The sequence below is a fragment of the Thalassophryne amazonica genome, chromosome 16 (genome assembly GCF_902500255.1).
Source record: "Thalassophryne amazonica chromosome 16, fThaAma1.1, whole genome shotgun sequence".
Classification (NCBI taxonomy): domain Eukaryota; kingdom Metazoa; phylum Chordata; class Actinopteri; order Batrachoidiformes; family Batrachoididae; genus Thalassophryne; species Thalassophryne amazonica.
In genome coordinates this window covers 63,560,083-63,582,118 of record NC_047118.1, presented here as the reverse complement: position 1 = coordinate 63,582,118, position 22,036 = coordinate 63,560,083, and the positions used below count along the sequence as shown (strand labels likewise).

The 22,036-nt window shown below is 40.9% G+C and overlaps 1 protein-coding gene across 1 annotated transcript; it reads left to right on the top strand.

Annotated features, from left to right (window-relative positions):
* The first annotated feature begins 242 nt into the window (after positions 1–242).
* Positions 243–20,248, top strand: cbx4 (chromobox homolog 4 (Pc class homolog, Drosophila)). Its single transcript, XM_034189681.1, has 5 exons — positions 243–735; positions 829–872; positions 1,444–1,509; positions 13,581–13,647; positions 18,049–20,248. The coding sequence occupies exons 1-5, from the start codon at positions 667–669 to the stop codon at positions 19,456–19,458; spliced, it is 1,656 nt and encodes a 551-aa protein (XP_034045572.1). The 5' UTR covers positions 243–666; the 3' UTR covers positions 19,459–20,248.
* The last annotated feature ends 1,788 nt before the right edge of the window (positions 20,249–22,036 follow it).

Here is a 22,036-nt window from a genome sequence, read left to right as displayed (position 1 = left end):
GGAACTTGGCTTTTATCAGTATGTTAATGTACTACACAGTGACATTTGACAGTTGCTTTCAAGGCTCAAGAGCACTTCTGCAATGTATCATTCCAGCTGATAAAATCGATTTCTGTTTCTTTTAGAGGGAAGGCAAAATCAGCTCCTTCACATTTTCAGCCAACTGCGTTCATTTGTAAACACTTGATTTCATTTTATTAGACATTTTTTTGACTGCTGTGTGTGTCGGGAGGGGGGGGGGGGCAGCCGGCTATCCAAACAAACACCAAAAGTCTTTTTTTTTTACGCGCTGCTGCTGCAGTAACGTTATGATTGATCTGAATTTCCACGTATCCCTTCACGCAGCCGTGCAACACTCGTGGGATAAACTCAAACGATCCGTGCAAGGTTCTCCTCCTCCTCCTCCCTCCTCATCCTGACGTCATGCACGGAGCTGGAGCTCTTTGCGCGCAGAGAACTGCTGGCAGGCAGACGACGCACGGACTGTGAGTGTCTCTATGCTGCCTGCAGGACTGTGGAGCGTGCAGCGGAGCGAGAGGTCGAGGAGGGACGACGCTCGATCGCGTTTGGATACAACTGGAAAACTACCGAGCGCGCACGGCGCGGCACGCACGACCAGAGGAAGGCGCGTCGACCGGGCGACGTTTCAACCGCGATCAGGCGAGAATGGAGCTCCCCGCCGCCGGAGAGCACGTCTTTGCGGTGGAGGGCATCGAGAAGAAGCGCATCCGCAAGGTAACGTGAGGAGCAAACGTGAGGGGGTGAAATTTTTAACGTGAGCTTTATTTATTTATTTATTATTTTTGCGCCTCTTCTCCACCATCACAGGGCAAGACCGAGTACCTGGTCAAGTGGCGAGGCTGGTCTCCCAAGTAAGTAGATTATTATATTTTTTTTTTACTTTCTGAGCTCATTAAACATTGTGCAGCCTCACCTCAGGAGGTGTTGCTTAAAAAAATGCAGAATGTGAAGGGCGTGCGTGCGGTCGGTGCGTTTTGCGCCGATCCACGGATGCCTTCACTAATTTATGCGAGGGAAGGGGGCGGGGGGGCACAGACATGTAATCCCGTTTTAATTATTTCTGCTCTGCCAGTGAATTTCGGAGACAGTGCGCGCTGTTAAAATGGCCGACGACACTCAAACGCACCGTTTGGAGCGAAAGCGCATTTTATTTTTTTGTTCCTTTTTTTCCCTCGTCCTGCGCGCAGCTGGATGCGCTGTGGTTCATTCGCTGCTGCGGGAATTGTTTCTCTAAATTCAGCCATCTGGAGTTTTGGCAGCTCGGGTTTGGACCTCATCTTGTTCTGTGCTCATTGCACACACTTTGTGCAAATGTGTTCATGACATGTACATGCACATGCTTTGGGGCCTGCAGGACATTTCAGAGGAGTAAACTTCCTTTTTTTCTGACTTGTTTTCTCTTTTTTGTTGTTGTTTTTGTAGATACAACACGTGGGAGCCAGAGGAAAACATCCTCGACCCGCGTCTTCTGGTGGCTTTTCAGCACAGGTGAGAAGTGATGTGGACTTTGTACTAGGCCCCGCTGCCCTCCACTTCAGTTATGACCTTATATGGGCTTGGGAGGAGGGGCGAGGCAGTAACTCTATCAGGGATCCCCCGCCCCCTCCCGCCTTCCTTCCCACAGGAGACCTGTCTCCCGGGAAAAATGCGGGGGGGGGGGCCTTGTTGTCAGATTCCTAAATAATGCAGATGCAAACTAAATCGGCACCCGCAAGAGTTGGAGTGTGCAGACTTTCGTTGCGGGCAACCGATTATGAAATTTGGCAACATCTGAACGACAGAGTTGTTTTCACCCACATCTGTAGGCCGGTTTGTCAGGATTCATCTGGATTTTTTTCAAAAGGTTTTTGGTGGAATTTTATCAAATGTTGGTCAGGTTCAGGATGGTGCATTTTCTTTTTTTTTTTGACATTTCATTCTGTTTTAGAAAAAAAAAAGCCACTGATCTTGATGAAACATGTCTATTTCATTCAGGTTGTCATTCAATCTTTAATGTATAGCAGATCAGGATACATTACAGATCTGCATAGAACTTCACTTTTTCTTAGTCAATAATCAGTTAGATGAGTTTATGAGAACTTGACTGATTTGGAGGAAACATGGCTCATCTCCTTATGCAAAACAAAGTAGATGAGAATCGATATCTTGCTTCCACACACAGCCACCATTTCACAGGTTGTTCTTAGAGATTTCTACCACTAATCCTGCTTAAAAAAACACCAATGACTAACCAGCAGATGGTTGGGTGACCCTCATGGAACGGCATTAGCTCCTACATACTTGCATCAAACAATCCTCACATTTTTCACTCTGATCAACTACGTTAAAGTTACTGTCTGGTCCTGTGTGTCTCACTGAGAACAAGATAACTTAAAAACTGCTGGATGGATTTTTACCAAACTTGGTGGAAATATTACTTGAGCAGATATCTGAAGATACTTGCCTTTGGGAGAGGATTGGACAAAGTTCAGGGTCAATGAAAACATGGTGTGTAAAACACATTTTCTGCTATGTCTTTGCAACTGACAGTGCAAGAGAGATTATAATGATAAGCAAAATATTTGTGATATATTGGTACAATTAATGTCATGATAACATCATAAAAGGAAGTCATGTTTGTTCAGAGTGTGCAGAGTTTGCATCAGCGTTCTTATGCATTTCACTGCCATTTACATCACCCTTGTTTGAATACATAATTCAGTCTAAAACACAGTTTCCTTGTTGAGTATCATTGTTGCAATTGAGTGACAGGTTTCTTCAAGATCAGTGGGATACTTTTTGGGTAAACTGAAAAATTTAATCAACATCCGCATCCAATGGCCAAACTTAGACTTTCTTACTAGGTTAATGTTTTGGCCAAGTTTGATGGAAAACCTTGAGGGATCTCATTAACAAAAGTTGGTGATCACATGACCTTCTGAGTGGAGTAATAGTACCACGTAGTAAAGAGTCTGCATGTATAATGCAAACTGTAAAAAGCCTCGAACCTTTACAGTAATATTCATATTACTGTCGGTAAATGCAAGCGAATGCGATTGTTGCTCAGATTTTAAACCTGTGGTTGTTGCACAACAACATCTTGTCTGTCTGAAGCCGTGAGGCCTGTGAGGAGCGTTCTCTGGGTCCGGGTGACTGGGGAAAGGAATTCACATTTCTGAAAAACCTAATTGACACGCAGCGCTCGCCGGCGTCTCCAGCGTTCCGCTCTCATATTCCCCTGCAGCCTGCCCGAGTGTGTGTCTGGTTGTGTGCTGATGGTCATGGAGCGCTGCCTCTGCTTCGTGTGTGGATTCCACTCTGCTCTCAGAGGATGGGGGGAGGGGATCCAGCAAGAGAGGCTGTAATTGCCAAATCTTCTGTGAATAGAGGTCACCCCATTGGATGCTGTTTGAAATCGCACACATTATGGCATGAAAATGAAGAAGCTTTATTGTGGTGATTCTGTGGCAAAAGTCCACATAGAGACTGTTTATGTTGACTCACTGCTGTTTATTCATGAGCCGGCGATGACTTCATTTTATATTGGGACTAAAGTAGCACCCGGTAGAGTACACAGTTTCACAATCCACCAGACCTGTGTGTAGCGTCACAATAATTTATTTTACACAATGAAATGGGACGTTTTTGATACTGCAGTGACATTAGCAACATTTTTATGGACTTGCAAAATAGACAGAGCTACATGAAATGCTTAGTGACACATTGACTTCATGGGGATTAGTTGCAGCTATTGTGTACTCAGCATCAAGCTAATTATCAGCTAATAACCAGTGTCACAACTACAAGGTTAAAGTTGTGACATTGCTAGCTGTGGTGCATGATGTAACATCATGAACACTTGTTAACAGAATGCACAATTTGTTTCCAGATCATCTAAACGGGTTCATTGTTGAGACAACTATCTGTTACGAAGTTACGGAGAGCCACTGTAGGGCTACGCTAGGCTAAGTGTTTAGCTAACTTGGTTGCAACCAAATTTACAATGAAAAAAAGTTGCTTTGTACCATGGAATCTTACTGCTTACTGAAAATTGTAGCAGTTTGATTTTGGAATGCTTTATAATTTATTAGACGAGAATGATATAATATTAGATGACATGGCTAGCTAACAGCTGCTAGCATTTGGCATGTTGTTTACATCATTACCTCAAAGAAATGCAGAAGTCAGACAGGTTTTGTTCATGTTTACCAAGGTTGACCATAATGACAATAATTTTCCCAGATTACTCGAGCAAATCTGTTGCCTCCTGGGGGATAATTTGTGCAACTGCATGTATTATGGTGTCTTCCTGTTTAAGGAATGAAAATCAATTCAGAAAGGCATATCTGCTACATTGAAATACATATTTGATGTTAATGGGTTTGCTGTATTGTTAAGAAGAAATTAGGAGGCAATCACATTGCCAATCCCAATACAAACTTAAATCCAAGGTCCAACAAGCCTTTGTTTTTTCTGGCTTTCACTGAGTTGAAGTGCTAATGGTGGTGCTGTTCTGCAAAAGTACAGCTAACAAGGAAATAACAGAAACTGGTTCATGTCTTTTTGAGATATCCTGGTGGTAGACAAACAACAATGAAAACATTACTTCCTTGGCAGAGATTATTCTAAATTAGTGGTTCTCAGCTATGGTCCTCAGGGATGACCTAACCTACATATTCTCCATCTTCCCTGCTTTGCCAAAAGCTGATTTGTACTTGCAAGTATCTGTTAGCTTTTGAATGACTGATCACACCTGAATGAGGTAATCATCTTGTGGCAGAGCAGGAGGGATGGAAAACATTTGCATCAGGTAGTCCCTGAGGACCAGGGTTAAGAGCCACTGCTCTAAATCACTCAGTTACAGTTGCTCTCAAGTTACCCGGTTACCTTCACCATTACCAGTTCACCTTTACCAGTTGTTTCCTTACATTACTAGTTACTTCTACAGTTAACTTCAGTCAGTTGCCTTTGATCAAGATCTCCCTCTTATCCAAGCAAAATTTAAACTGGTCTTCCTTGGCACAAGAAGAAGAAAGAAGTAAGTCCTATACAGGCCCTGAAATCATCATGTCAGTGCTTATCCTTGGATACCACAGTGTGAAACAGATCAGTCTATAATTCCCCACCCCCCTTCCCATGAATGGGACGTCAGTCCATCACAGGTTATATAGACCAGCCAAGGCTGGTACCCATTTCCAGCTGGATGGACTGGGGTAATGCAGATGACGTGTCCAAGGACAGAGTCAGGTAGTCTGAAGCACACACTGGGAAATGAACCCAGCTCTACATTCTTAGTGCATATTTGGAGAGCGAGTAGCTCAGTGGATAAGGAGCTGGCCCGCCAATATGTAGACCTGGGTTCAAATCCCGTTCATGCTGCCTGTCTGTGTCCTTGGACTCTTAATCTGCATTGTCTCAGTCCTCCCAGCTTTAAACAGATACTGGCCTTGATTCGGGAAGTAACCTGTGTCAGCCTGGTGCCCTGTCTAGGGAGAGTTGTAGACTGTCATCTGCTACAGAATACAGAGATCAGCACTGGCGTTCTTCTTCATCTATGGATAACTGGTTAGTTAATTATTTGTTTCTGTAATGCATACAGTTGTTATCTGACAGAACTACCTGGCATGAGAGCAGATGAAAGTTTGGTATAGACTACCAACTTATGGACCAGGGTTGTTTTGTAGTTGTGTCCTCTTCTTTGGGCAAGACACTTCATCTGCTTTGTCCAGCCCACTAAGAAATACGTGGGATTAGCCTTGGCTGGAGAAGTCACAGGTGATGGACTGACATCCTGTCCAGGGGGAATTATGGACTCTCATCTGCTTTGTGCTACACTTTTGAGGGCTAAGTAATCATCCAGTGGGCCTCAGGACCTGTATAGGACTTTTTGGCTGGGGAGTAATCTGTGAAAGAGTAGCATCCAAATCGGGGGGATGATGTACTTTCATTTGCTTTTGGCTATGGGTTGTGTTGATAAGCAAAAGCCTGGTGATCTTCAGAGCCCGTATAGGATTTATTCTCTTCCTTTGTGCAAGATTGACATCTTCACCAAATTTTACTGAAATTGGTTCCTTTCTTTTTGAGATATCCAGCCCAACTGACAGGCAGACGGTCTGCAATAAAAGCATAAAATGACTGCAGGACGTCTGGTGTGGTGCTACAGCGAGATCAACGTGTGAAGATGAGCTCCTCATAGTTGGTTTCAGAACAGTACCTCCTATTGAAATAAACCTAACTGATGGGAAACAACATCAGCTAAGGCTAGCATGGAAACTAACGTTAGCCATAGTGCCCTGTTTGAAAGTGTGACACGACTCTCCGAACAGCTAAGAGACTTTAAACATGATATGAGACAGAACTTGAGTGAATTTAGAAATGATGTCAAGAATACTATGAAAGATGACCTCACAGAGTTTAAGGATGAGGTTTTGTGAGAATTGCACAGCCAGAACACTAGTATCATGATGGTGCAAACACGGATAGCAGATCTGGAATCAGCCCACTTGGACATGGAAGACGCACTGCTGACTGTAGCGAAACAGAACACGGAGATGCAGGATAAGATAAATGATTTGGAGAGCCAGTCCAGGAGAAATAATCTTTAAATCTATGGTGTCCCAGAAGGGAGGTTAGTCATGGAATTTATAGACGAGCTGCTCAACAGTCATCTTGCTCTACCTGAAAAAGTGGAGGCCCAAATCCAGTGGGTACACAGAGCACTGATCCCAAAGCCAGCCAGGACCTCCTCCCTGAGATCAAAGAACTGGTCCTTAAGAAAGCCTGGCAAAAGAAAATTGAAATTTATGGCAAGAGGCTTTACTTTGATAATGACTATGCACCATACGGACCCATTAAAGCAGCACTGAAGGAGAAGGGGATTCGGCTGCAGGTGCCCTACACAAAGATTCGAGTGCAATGGCACACGAGACTGCAGATCTACTGGAGCGCAGACGAGGCAACCTGGGACCTGAATAAACGTGGAGTCCAGGTGACTAGAATGAAAGCCTTGACAGCCGGGATGAAACGATTGAATGAGCTATTATTACCATGGAAACTCATCACTGTTTGGGATAAAATGGCTCATCGTGCAAGAGAGAGGCTCATAGAGTTTAGAAGAGATGGATGGTGTTCGAAATGAATGGGTTTAAGATAATATATGCACCTCATTTTGTAAGAAACACCTGATAAAGCAGAGGAATAATTTTGGTTCTCTGAGTTATTGTTTGAATTACGGCCTGCAGATTTCTTGTGATAATTTTAATATAAAATACTTTTACTTAAAATGAAGCAGGTGAAGGTCTTTCATTTAATATACAGTAGTGTTCAAAATAATAGTAGTGCTATATGACTAAAAAGATTAATTCAGGTTTTGAGTATATTTCTTATTGTTACATGGGAAACAAGGAACCAGTAGATTCAGTAGATTCTCACAAATACAACAAGACCAAGCATTCATGATATGCACACTCTTAAGGCTATGAAATTGGGCTATTAGTAAAAAAAAAAAAAAAAGTAGAAAAGGGGGTGTTCACAATAATAGTAGCATCTGCTGTTGACGCTACAAACTCTAAACTATTATGTTCAAACTGCTTTTTTAGCAATCCTGTGAATCACTAAACTAGTATTTAGTTGTACAACCCCTGGCAAAAATTATGGAATCACTGGCCTTGGAGGATGTTCATTCAGTTGTTTAATTTTGTAGAAAAAAAGCAGATCACAGACATGACACAAAACTAAAGTCATTTCAAATGGCAACTTTCTGGCTTTAAGAAACACTATAAGAAATCAAGAAAAAAAGATTGTGGCAGTCAGTAACGGTTACTTTTTTAGACCAAGCAGAGGAAAAAAATATGGAATCACTCAATTCTGAGGAAAAAATTATGGAATCACCCTGTAAATTTTCATCCCCAAAACTAACACCTGCATCATATCAGATCTGCTCGTTAGTCTGCATCTAAAAAGGAGTGAACACACCTTGGAGAGCTGTTGCACCAAGTGGACTGACATGAATCATGGCTCCAACACGAGAGATGTCAATTGATACAAAGGAGAGGATTATCAAACTCTTAAAAGAGAGTAAATCATCACGCAATGTTGCCAAAGATGTTGGTTGTTCACAGTCAGCTGTGTCTAAACTCTGGACCAAATACAAACAACATGGGAAGGTTGTTAAAGGCAAACATACTGGTAGACCAAGGAAGGCATCAAAGCATCAAGACAGAAACTTAAAGCAATATGTCTCAAAAATCGAAAAATGTACAACAAAACAAATGAGGAACGAATGGGAGGAAACTGGAGTCAACGTCTGTGACCGAACTGTAAGAAACCGCCTAAAGGAAATGGGATTTACATACAGAAAAGCTAAATGAAAGGCATCATTAACACCTAAACAGAAAAAAACAAGGTTACAATGGGCTAAGGAAAAGCAATTGTGGACTGTGGATGACTGGATGAAAGTCATATTCAGTGATGAATCTCGAATCTGCATTGGGCAAGGTGATGATGCTGGAACTTTTGTTTGGTGCCTTTCCAATGAGATTTATAAAGATGACTGCCTGAAGAGAACATGTAAATTTCCACAGTCACTGATGATATGGGGCTGCATGTCAGGTAAAGGCACTGGTGAGATGGCTGTCATTACATCATGTGGATATTTTGGACAATTGAAAGGATGTTTGGGGATGATGAAATCATTTTTCAAGATGATAATGCATCTTGCCCTAGAGCAAAAACTGCAAAAACATTCCTTGCAAAAAGACACATAGGGTCAATGTCATGGCATAGGGTCAATGTCAATGAGCAGATCTGATTTGATGCAGGTGTTAATTTGGGGGATGAAAATTTACAGGGTGATTCCATAATTTTTTCCTCAGAATTGAGTGATTCCATATTTTTTTCCTCTGCTTGGTCTAAAAAAGTAACCGTTACTGACTGCCACAATCTTTTTTCTTGATTTCTTATAGTGTTTCTTAAAGCCAGAAAGTTGCCATTTGAAATGACTTTAGTTTTGTGTCATGTCTGTGATCTGCTTTTTTTCTACAAAATTAAACAACTGAATGAACATCCTCTGAGGCCGGTGATTCCATAATTTTTGCCAGGGGTTGTATAACCACAGTTTTTCATGATTTCTTCACATCTGTGAGGCATTAATTTTGTTGGTTTGGAACCAAGATTTTGCTCATTTACTAGTGTGCTTGGGGTCATTGTCTTGTTGAACCACCCATTTCAAGGGCATGTCCTCTTCAGCATAAGGCAACATGACCTCTTCAAGTATTTTGACATATCCAAACTGATCCATGATACCTGGTATGCGATATATAAGGCCAACACCATAGTAGGAGAAACATGCCCATATCGTGATGCTTGCACCACCTTGCGTCACTGTCTTCACTGTGAACTGTGGCTTGAATTCAGAGTTTGGGGGTCATTTCACAAACTGTCTGCGGTCCTTGGACCCAAAAAGAACAATTTTACTCTCATCAGTCCACAAAATATTCCTTCATTTCTCTTTAGGCCAGTTGATGTGTTCTTTGGCAAATTGTAACCTCTTCTGCACATGTCTTTTATTTAACAGAGGGACTTTGCAGGGGATTCTTGCAAATAAATTAGCTTCACACAGGCGTCTTCTAACTGTCACAGCACTTACAGGTAACTCCAGACTTTCTTTGATCATCCTGGAGCTGATCAGTGGGTGAGCCTTTGCCATTCTGGTTATTCTTCTATCCATTATCAACTTTTTAATCAAACTATGCTGTTCTTCTGAACAGTGTCTTGAATGTCCCATTTTCCTCAGGCTTTCAAAGAGAAAAGCATGTTCAACAGGTGCTGGCTTCATCCTTAAGTAGGGGACACCTGATTCACACCTGTTTGTTCCACAAAATTAACGAACTTACTGACTGACTGCCACACTACTATTATTGTGAACACCCCCTTTTCTACTTTTTTTTTTACTAATAGATCAATTTCATAGCCTTAAGAATGTGCATATCATGAATGCTTGGTCTTGCTGGATTTGTGAGAATCTACTGAATCTACTGGTACCTTGTTTCCCATGTAACAATAAGAAATATACTCAAAACCTGGATTTTTAGTCACATAGCACTACTATTATTCTGAACACTACTGTATATTGATATTTGTTATCTTCGGTCTTTTGAGGTGAACTACTGATAGAAAACACCTTAACTCTGGGACACATTCCACATTTAACATTTAAAATGTGGGATTAAAAATGAAAAAAAAAAATCAAATCAAAATCAAATCAATTTTATTTATATAGCGCCAAATCACAACAAACAGTTGCCCCAAGGCACTTTATATTGTAAGGCAAAGCCATACAATAATTACAGAAAAACCCCAACGGTCAAAATGACCCCCTGTGAGCAAGCACTTGGCGACAGTGGGAAGGAAAAACTCCCTTTTAACAGGAAGAAACCTCCAGCAGAACCAGGCTCAGGGAGGGGTAGTCTTCTGCTGGGACTGGTTGGGGCTGAGGGAGAGAACCAGGAAAAAGACATGCTGTGGAGGGGAGCAGAGATCAATCACTAATGATTAAATGCAGAGTGGTGCATACAGAGCAAAAAGAGAAAGAAACACTCAGTGCATCATGGGAACCCCCCAGCAGTCTAAGTCTATGGCAGCATAACTAAGGGATGGTTCAGGGTCACCTGATCCAGCCCTAACTATAAGCTTTAGCAAAAAGGAAAGTTTTAAGCCTAATCTTAAAAGTAGAGAGGGTGTCTGTCTCCCTGATCCAAATTGGGAGCTGGTTCCAGAGGAGAGGAGCCTGAAAGCTGAAGGCTTTGCCTCCCATTCTACTCTTACAAACCCTAGGAACTACAAGTAAGCCTGCAGTCTGAGAGCGAAGCGCTCTATTGGGGTGATATGGTACTATGAGGTCCCTAAGATAAGATGGGACCTGATTATTCAAAACCTTATAAGTAAGAAGAAGAATTTTAAATTCTATTCTAGAATTAACAGGAAGCCAATGAAGAGAGGCCAATATGGGTGAGATATGCTCTCTCCTTCTAGTTCCCGTCAGTACTCTAGCTGCAGCATTTTGAATTAACTGAAGGCTTTTCAGGGAACTTTTAGGACAACCTGATAATAATGAATTACAGTAGTCCAGCCTAGAGGAAATAAATGCATGAATTAGTTTTTCAGCATCACTCTGAGACAAGACCTTTCTAATTTTAGAGATATTGCGCAAATGCAAAAAAGCAGTCCTACATATTTGTTTAATATGTGCATTGAATGACATATCCTGATCAAAAATGACTCCAAGATTTCTCACAGTATTACTAGAGGTCAGGGTAATGCCATCCAGAGTAAGGATCTGGTTAGACACCATGTTTCTAAGATTTGTGGGGCCAAGTACAATAACTTCAGTTTTATCTGAGTTTAAAAGCAGGAAATTAGAGGTCATCCATGTCTTTATGTCTGTAAGACAGTCCTGCAGTTTAGCTAATTGGGGTGTGTTCTCTGGCTTCATGGATAGATAAAGCTGGGTATCATCTGCGTAACAATGAAAATTTAAGCAATGCTGTCTAATAATACTGCCTAAGGGAAGCATGTATAAAGTGAATAAAATTGGTCCTAGCACAGAACCTTGTGGAACTCCATAATTAACCTTAGTCTGTGAAGAAGATTCTCCATTTACATGAACAAATTGTAATCTATTAGATAAATATGATTCAAACCACTGCAGCACAGTGCCTTTAATACCTATGGCATGCTCTAATCTCTGTAATAAAATTTTATGGTCAACAGTATCAAAAGCAGCACTGAGGTCTAACAGGACGAGCACAGAGATGAGTCCACTGTCTGAGGCCATAAGAAGATCATTTGTAACATTCACTAATGCTGTTTCTGTACTATGATGAATTCTAAACCCTGACTGAAACTCTTCAAATAGACCATTCCTCTGCAGATGATCAGTTAGCTGTTTTACAACTACCCTTTCATCAAAAAGAAGAAGAAAAAGGGGAGGGGAAAAAGATTTATGACGTAATTTAGTAAGTGTTAAATGTTGGATATTTCTAGTAGAAGTGGGTGTTTCTTCATTACTACGGAAGGCCCCTCTGAGGTACTTTACCCTCCTCCCATCAGCAGGGAATACAAGGGATGGCAGTATTCAAATTTGTTTTTGGAAGTCAATAGGTTCTATGTTCAAATAATGTTTTACAAGTTCATACATTGTTTTCTGTTCAGGTGGTGGTTCCATATTTTTTTCCTCTGCTTGGTCTGAAAAAGTAACCGTTACTGACTGCCACAATTTTTTTTCTTGATTTCTTATAGTGTTTCTTAAAGCCAGAAAGTTGCCATTTGAAATGACTTTAGTTTTGTGTCGTGTCTGTGATCTGCTTTTTTTCTACAAAATTAAACAACTGAATGAACATCCTCTGAGACCAGTGATTCCATAATTTTTGCCAGGGTTTGTATGAGAGTACAACAGTCAACAACAACATGGTGGTCTTGGAGAAAATTCTGCTGGAAGAATTCTTTGTTAGAATTAGGAGTAATATTTTGTTGGCAACACAGCCATATTGGAGTCTATGTGAAACATTCTAATGTCTTTTGGCTTTGGCCTGTCATGAAGAATGTTCACTCTGTAATTGTCAAGATTTTGGTCTATCATATACTTAGGTCATGCGTAATGCCGTATTTTGGTAACATGATGGGAAATATTGCGTCTTGCTGGACCCACCAATGCAAGAAGAATGGCTGAAAGTAGTGAATGAAATATATGTCATGGAACAGTTGACTCACAACATAAGAATTCAAGAGGAACAATATCAAGAGAAATGGACAACCTACATGTCAATGATAGGATGTGGTCTGTTATATAGACATGTCATAAGACTAACAACCAGACAGTCCAAAATGTTCAAGTTTTTCTTTTGCTAATCCTTATGTGAAAATGGCAAAAGTGAAGTGTTAAAAAAACCTTGCAGATTGTTCAACCTTGCAAGAGGTTTTATAAACCTTTTTTAAAATTTTCAAGTAATCAAAGAACACACAGATCTGTGGAGGTAAAAACATCACATCCTGAGAAGAGTTGATACTTTTTCTTGCTGCTCCCACTTGACTTGCGAAGGTTGTGCTTTTATTTCTATTTATCACCCTGAATTTATATATGTGAGATGTTCTCCTGCACAATGTTTTAATCCTGTTTCACGTGTGCCTCGTGACCTTCACTAGAGTCAGTAAAAGGAAGAGTGTGCTGCAGGAGGAGGAGCTTTGACAGACAACCAGAGATTCACCCCGCTGTAGCTTTAATTGAATTTGGCTTCTGTAATGAGAATACGAAACAGCCACATTACCATGGAGAGCTATGCAAATTAGGACCATCATGCTTTGCAGAAGGCCACATGCAGAAAATCATTAGTGCACCAAATCCCATTTTCATTGTAACTTTGACTTGGCCAGGGAATAATAACAAAGTAGAGCTATTTATTTATTGGTACAATGCATTAGACCATAGTTATGCAGTTAAAGCAGAAGACCCAGCCTGTAGTCTGTTCCAGTACAATCTGATCAGAGCATCTTGAAGTCAAATTAATTATCTTTTGTTTCCACAGAGAGAGACAAGAACTGTTGCTGGGATATCGTAAACGTGGGCCAAAACCAAAACATCTTTTACTGCAGGTAATTCTCATCGTCTGGGCCTTCAGTGACACATCAGCAGCATAACCAGTTCTGCTGGATGGATATATATATATATATATATATATATATATATATATATATATATATATATATATATATATATATGGACACTATATTTCAGAAATATCAATTCAGTGTAATTTGCTGCCATGTGTAAATTTTCCACAGGATGCACTATATTCCCTTTATTAATCTATATAAATAGTTTGCATCAAGTTGAAATTTACTAGTGGCTGCCACGTGCTAGTCGGAAGACCTACGAGGGGTGATTGAGAAATTTTGAGCCTGATCCAGGAAAAGTTGGGCGTGGTTCTCTGTCTTTTGTATTCTGAGAAATCGACATTTCTTTAGAATTTAACTCACTGGGTGCAATGTTGAGAAATGTTGGTTTCTCAGAATGCAAAAGATAGAGAACCATGTACTCCAAACTGTGTATAGATTAGATAGGGATACATATTATATTATAAATATTATATGGGCAATTCTACTTTAATGGACTTACAGTGGCAGCAAATCTGGCCATATTTTAGGTTAATATTAAAAATTTAATGCCCATAGACTTACCCATACATGCAAACAACAGCTAGCAATAGCTGCACTGTTAAAAATAATGAATTACACCCCCCCCGGCCCAATGACTAAACCTGTCCGCTTCTTCGCCATGTTGATCTTGTGTATCAAAATTCCTTCAGAATTTCCTTCTCAAAATTGCACCTTCTTGGGGGTGTTCGTATGCAATTTACAAGTTGATATCTTGTATTTACCATAATTGCAACAACACGTGAAGGCATCGCTAATCACAAGCTACCTTAATACAGAGACATTGGCGCAACATTCCAAATGGTGATCATATTAGCATTCCATGTCTGCAAAATGTAGTGCATGTTGTTTATTCTACATGCAATGTTTTCAGTTGAACAAAGTGTTATTCATGTACTGACGGAGCTAGCTAGCTAGCCTAGTAAGTAATACAAAGGCATGCCAGTACAACCAGCTTAGCTCATTAGCATGTAGCTAGTTAAAAAAGTGCTCTTGTTGAGATAATTTGTGAGCAAATACTGTGCTCCGGTGATTTGTGTTCCTCAGGACTGTTATGCTGCTCCCTACATTATACTTTTCCTAAACAATTAGGCTGTGTTTGCAGATGTTAAAAAGTAATTACTGTAATTACTGACAAAGACACAACAGTTATCATACTTGTTAATGAAGGAATTGAAACTGTTGTACATTCAAATACTGAATTTGACGCTTGATGCCCATGATGTCGACTCCATGATTTCCCTTAACAAGAAAAGCCAACAAGATTTGATAGGGCCTTTTCACCTCTGATGTGTTTATTACTATAAATGGTAACGTAATAACTGATTGCCTGCTTTGTACAGAGTAAACTGAAAGACCAAATTAATTTTATATTTGGAAATCTTGATTCATTGGAAATTATGTAACAAGGAAAGTTATTGTGCAGATTAAGTCATTGTTGCACATTTGTGCATGTCACCAGCTTCCAGACCCACCCATTTTGTTAAACCGCACAAATAAAATTCATGTGGCCTTTTCCTCGTGTAACTGCTGCGTTTCAGTGGCTCAGCTCGCGCTCCACACTCATCATGAAACTGGGTTTATTGCCTGAGGTTACACCAGCATTGCATGACTGCGCTCATCTGAGCTGCATGTTCATTACTTTTTTACGCTTGGTTGATGTGTAAAATGTACTATTTCCACTTAACCTTTATATATGTGTGTGTATATGTGTATATATATATATATATATATATATATATATATATATATACTATCATGCACTTCTTTTTAACAGGTCATGGCTTTACAAACCTTTTCTGGCACCTTATGTGGTTATATATTTTAAGTCACTCTGAGCTGATTATTATGCAGTGTCACATCTTAACATCCTGTTTACACCAAGTACATGATTGAGTTGCAATTGAAAAATGGCCTCTGCTCACCGTCACTCTCGCTGACTCCCACTGGGGTTGCGGGTTGGTCACAATGGGGTCGCCATCGTACGATAAAGATCCCTCTTGGTCGCCATCAATCCCCATTGGTCTCCGACAGGTGTGCGAGTGTACTGAACTGTTTAAAATGCTCGCACAAGTTGTACAACCAGTTAACAGATACATGGGTCTCGTAATCGGTCTTGATAAACTCTCACATGCCTCAACTCACTCTCAACTTGATCCTATGGGTCGTAATAGACTCTTAATCGACTCTGCATGGGGTTGCATCAGTTATCGCGGATATTAACATATTTTTCACGCACAATTCAGTCGCAGTGCAAGCTTGGTGTAAACACAAATAACAGATCACAGCAGAGACCAACCAATACTTGTGAGAGTTAACAAAATGTCATGATCTTGTAGGTCTTATATAAGTCTCGGTCCGGTGTAAACGGGGCATAAGAGGGGCAGTTCTCTGCCACCATCACATGTGGCCAGAATCTAGGGATCAAGTGTGACATATTTGCTGGCACTTCTCTGCTCTGAGGTCACAGCTCGTGCTTCATGAACATTCTAAAGCAGTGTCCTTCTGGTGGTGGATGTGGAGGGAGTACAGTTGTAGACACACTTTAGGCTTAGACCTGGGCAGTTTATTTTTTTTACTTTCTCATACACATTAGTGTGCTATATAGAAATGGACGAGAGTTTAAGTTATGCAGAAAAGTATGTTTTCCTTCTCCCAACCTGGAAACTTCTCTCCACAGCTGAGTGGGGAAAACACAAGTTGATTTCTGCAGCGTTTGATGTTACTACTTGAGAATAATAATCCAACCTGCAAGCAGGTTTTGGCAAAAGGTTTTGGCATAGGAAGAATGCAAGGTATATGTGGAGAAGGATGCTGAGGATGGAGACGTCAGGCAGGAGGAGAACAGAGAGGCCAAGAGGAGTTTGACGATTGTGGTGAGGGAAGAAAAGCAGGCGGTTGATGTGACAGAAGAAGATGTAAAGGACAAGGTGCAACGGAGCCGATGATCTACTGTGGCACCCCTAATGAGCAGCATAAAGATCAAGATTTAAATGTAGTTGCTGTTGTCTGTAAAAGCACAGGGCACAATATGAATTCCTGGTCTCATGATTTTAAGCACCACAGCCAAAATGCAGAAAGCATGTGAGATTGTCAAGTCCCTGCCTTTGCTAATACTTTGTTTTCTAGAAAAGTAAAATCTGCACGTTCATATGGATCAGTTCCCCTTAGACCTCATGTGTAATCTGGACCCAGTTTTAAACTTTCACATTGATTCCATTGGACAGTAGGGTCATTTTCAACACGTTGGCCACAATGTTTATGCCTCCAACTGAGTTAAAAACATTACACCAAGTAAAGTATCGCCATGGTTCAGGTCTCCTCAAGCAGATGTTGAACAGGCTTCTGGAATATCTTAGGTCAGGCATCTCCAACCCTGCTCCTGGAGGCAACCTGTTCTGCATATTTTCCATGTGTACGTGCTCTAGTTACACCTGGTCGATTAACATGGGTGTTTCCCAGCTTTTGACAATCTGAGCAGACCTGATTGCATTAATTAGCTGTTGTACTCCCACAGCAGGGTTGGAGGTGTGTCTTGGGTCATATTTTACTATTCAGAGAAGGGGACATTTTACCTTCATTGCTATTGATTTGAATCCAGCTGACTACAAATTAATTTCAGTTATGTCTTAGTACATAATTAAAAACTGTTTGCTCTGTTTGGTGAGAGCAGAGCAGACAGCTCAGTGGGATATGAATTAAGCTACCAGTATGTAGACGTGGGTTTGATTCCTGAAAACGCTACCTGTAACTGTCCTGGACAAGATGCTTCAATTGCACCATCCCAATTTCACCCAGCTGGAAATAGGCTCTGGCCTTAGTCGGGGAAGTAACCTGTCCCATCTAGAAGGTGTCATAGATGGTCATGCACTTCATGCTATGATATCTGGTGATAAGCATCTCTATAAATGTACAAAGGCAGGCACGGTCTGCTTGTTGGTTGTTCTTGTTAGGGGTAGCTAGGGGTAGCATTGGGTCACTGCAACAGATTGCAGTGTCTCTCACATTATGAGAAGGTGGAGAATCTTAGCAAGGGTGCTGCATGCTTCTATACTTGTAACAAAGCTCTAAGCTGATGTCTCAGTTGTCCACAGCTCTTACTTGCATACTTACTAATTGCTTTCTCTGAAATGTATAAAAAGTCTGCAAACTTAAACAGTATTTCTGGAACTGTGCAATGGCTTTGTGCACTTGTGCACAGTAGGAGAATTCGGACCTGGTTCAGCTCCAGAAGTGTCCACCTTCTCATGCGATGTGGAACACTGGCATTACAATATTTCTGGTTCTGTATTATTTTAATCTTTTTTCCTGGTTCTATAATATTTTAATCTTCTTTTTAAGGTGCCCTCATTTGCCCGAAGATCAAGTATTCCTGCAGGCTTAGAGGAAACATCTCAGGATACTGAAGAAAATCTCAAGTCAGATTCTGTCCAGATCCAGCGCACGCAGCCTCAACAGTACCAGCTAAACAGCAAGAAGCACCATCAGTACCAGCCCAGCAGCCAAGATATCCCTACTGACCAGCTAACAAATGGCAAAAAAAAGTTCATCTACCAGCTCAACAGCAAGAAACATCACCACTATGAACCAGACCCCAACATGTATGATGCACAAGCTTCTAGGCTCAAAGAGGTCATTAAAGTTCAGGAATTAGCCAGCAAGCCAACCAATCCTGGTTGGAACTTACCGCTGGCACTGCAACAGAAATGGGTTCGCGACAAAGACACGGGCTGCTTGAGCAAAGTCAAAGAGTTGGCGGTAGAAGTGAAGAAACCAACAGCCACAGTTAAAGAGGCTGAAAGTGAACACGCCCTCAAACCCAATCCTAAAGACGCAACTCTCCCCGGCGCCATCAGCAGCAAAATGAAGATCATTAAAAACAAAAACAAGAATGGGCGCATTGTTATTGTTATGAGTAAGTACATGGACAGTACCAAGGTACACGGAACGAAGGGTAAACACAGGGAGTCATCAAGTGAAGAGAAATCCCAAAGTAGCAAACCACCAGAAAACAATCCCCCACACCAAAACAAAACGGTGGAGCAGTTGCATACAGAGAATGGTGTCTTCAAAGAGACATGTCATGGCAGCTCTCTTCCTGCTGCAGAGCATCCCATAAAGTGCTCTCCAAAGGACAGGCATTTCTCCAAGCCTTCACCAAGCACAGCAGAGGAATACAACACTGAAGTGGCTCGGGGTCAGGCTGATTTGCCGGATGATCTCCCCTTACAGCTGACTGCTAGCTCACCCCCAGCATCCTGGGCTGCTGATATGAACATCCCAATCCCTACAGCCGTGGACCAAATCAGGATCCCTTCCTTTCCTGGTGACCGCAAGCGTAAGATGTCAGAGCCTGTGGAAGACAGGGGTGTTTCCAAAACCTTCCTGACTTCCAGAAGCTTTAGTGTCCCTGGCAACATGGTCACACCACCTCAGGACAAACCTATGGACCTCCACTGTAGTGGTCCACGTCACAGCTGTTCTTACTCTTACAGCACTGTGTGCAGCCAAGACGAGCCAATGGATCTAAGCTGTCCAAAAACTAAGAAGCAGTCACAATCTGAACTACAGCCTGAGCCTGAACTTGCAGTCAATAAGCCTCCTCCTGTGACGGAGGATATTCCGAAGCCCGCAGAGAAGTCCACAGAAAAACCCGCAGACAAAATCTCCCCTTTTATGGGAAACATAATCATCACTGACATTACGACAAACAGTCTCACTGTCACATTTAAAGAATATGTTTCTTTCTGAGAAACTTCAGGACTTGACTTTGGGACTGTATCAGTATGTGCATATGTAAAAAGGAGGATTGTGTACATGGAGAAATTTATAATTTATCATTCAAATCCAATATGTTTCTTATATTGTTTTATACTGTAACTACTCTGTGATGTTGTAGCCAAGAAAGTGCCCTCGAACATTTGAGCGAATGCATTCAGGTGGGTGCATTCTTCAAAAAAACGAAGAAAAAAAAATCGGTTTATATGTTGTGTGGAATTCAATGGGAAACCTTTTTGCTGTTGTTTCTTACAGTACCAAACTTATAATGTAAGATTTATGAAGGTTTATACATATTTTGTATTAATAATAGTACCTATATCAGTTCTAATGGAAAGTAGAGAGGAAATGTTGCATTTATAGTGATCAAAGATCAGATTGAGAGCACTTAATTGCTGGTGCATAAATTAATTTGTGTCAAGCACCCTTGTTGAGGAAAAAGCTGAACTCCCTCCATGAGTCTTATTTTGTTGACTTTAACCAATCTACTGCAGTCAGAAACCTTCAGTCTGACTTAAATAAATGTTTTGCCTGCAGCTTTTGTAATAAATAAGGCATTAAATGTAATCCAGATTTGCTGCATGTGACACAAAGACTGTGAATAAATATGGATGATGCACCTCAGTTCAGCTGTGGAGAAAAGTGAAGCCAAATTCAACATGATGCTGGTGCTACGATCTTAAATAGCCAACATGTAACAATGCTATTCATGTATTTGTTAGATGTCAAATTGGCAAACTGCTTAAATATTTGCTTACTGGGGCAAAAAAAACCTTCAAAGGTCATGGCATCACTCACTCACCTCTCTTCATCTTCAATGGCTTACTCAAGTTAAGGGTCACAGGGAGGCTGGCTCATTGGATGAACTTCATTCAGTTATGTGAAGTTTAGTTGGGACTACATATATTTATTAGATGAATCCAATGAGTCATATCACTCAAACAAATGACTCACTGGATGCAATTACCTCCATTATGGGCAGGATTTCCATCTAATAAATATATGTCGTCCCAACTCAAATAAAACACATCCATGCAAGACAATGTAATTTAATTTAGTTGGGATGACATATATTTATTAGATGAATCCAATGAGTCATATCACTCAAACAAATGACTCACTGGATGAAATTACTTCCATTATGGGCAGGATTTCTATCTAATAAATATATGTAGTCCCAACTAAATTACATGATCTTGCATGGATGTGCTTTATTTGAGTTGGGGCTACATGTATTTATTAGATGGAAATTCTGCTTATAATTTAATTGAGTTCATCCAATGCATCACTTTTTTGAGTGTAGGCCATGAGGCAAGAGTTCACCCTGGACAGGACGCCAGTCTGTCGTGGGGCCACATTTAGACAAACAAACACATTCACACCCGCACGCACACCTACGGACAATTTAAAGTTTCCAGTTTACCTAACGTGTGAGTCTTTGGATGTGAGAAGAAGCCGGAGCACCCAGAGAAAACCCACACAAACATGGGGAGAACACGCAAACTCCACACAGAAAGGCCACAAGTGGGAAGTGATCCCATGACCTTCTTGCTGTGAGGCAACAGTGCTAACCACTAATCCACCATGCTGCCCAAGATCGTGGCATACAAAACTTTAAAATAACTTTCATTACAGAATCAGAAATGTTAATTCAAAATGACTCATTAATTCTCCATATTTTTGAGGCATTTAGAGAGTCAGAGGTACACCAAAACTTAGATTAACAGCAGCTACACAGATTTTGCTTAGCAGTATGTAGTCAATCAATCAATCAATCAATTTTATTTATATAGCGCCATATCACAACAAACAGTTGCCCCAAGGCGCTTTATATTGTAAGGCAAGGCCATACAATAATTACGTAAAAACCCCAACGGTCAAAACGACCCCCTGTGAGCAAGCAAGCAAGAGTAGTGAATATGATTAATTTATGGCCCTAAAATAAAACTTTGAACTCAACAAATCATGGAGGAAAAAAATCTAGTTGATGCATATGTGCATGAGTAGAAAAACATAAATGGAAAAATAACAGTTCAAAATTTCATTTTTGCTTGATTATTGACCTGTACTGTAACCAGCCAGTAGAGGGAGATAGAAAGTATTTTGGCTTCACTTTTTTAGTTGGTCTGCTGTTCATATTTATTTGCAATCACATCTCTGTCCCTTCCCTCCCCCAGAGGAAGAAAAAAAAGTTAAAATACCAGGTTACTTTTTTAATGGTGTTTTTTTAAGATGTCTTCATTTGAAGTTTTTCCAGTTAAAATATGACACAACCATCAGCGATAAAGAGCTGTCCTGCTAATATGTCGACCTGGGTTCAAATCCCACTCATGCTACCTGTCTGTGTCTTTGGATAAGACACTTCATCTGTATTGTCCCAGTCCATCCAGCTGTAAATCCGTACGGGCCTTGACTGGGGAAGTAACCCGCGTAGGACTGCCATCTCATCCAGGAGAAGTCGTAGACAGTCATCCGCTTTGAGTTACAGAATACGGAGATCAGCATTGACACCAATGGGCCTCAGGGCCTATAGAGGACTTACTTCTTCATC

Coding starts and splice junctions, on each gene's coding strand:
- cbx4 (XM_034189681.1), top strand. CDS start 667: ATGGAGCTCCCCGCCGCCGGAGAGCACGTCTTTGCGGTGGAGGGCATC. Junction 736..828: donor AGAAGAAGCGCATCCGCAAG/GTAACGTGAGGA, acceptor CCACCATCACAG/GGCAAGACCGAGTACCTGGT. Junction 13,648..18,048: donor CAAAACATCTTTTACTGCAG/GTAATTCTCATC, acceptor CTTCTTTTTAAG/GTGCCCTCATTTGCCCGAAG.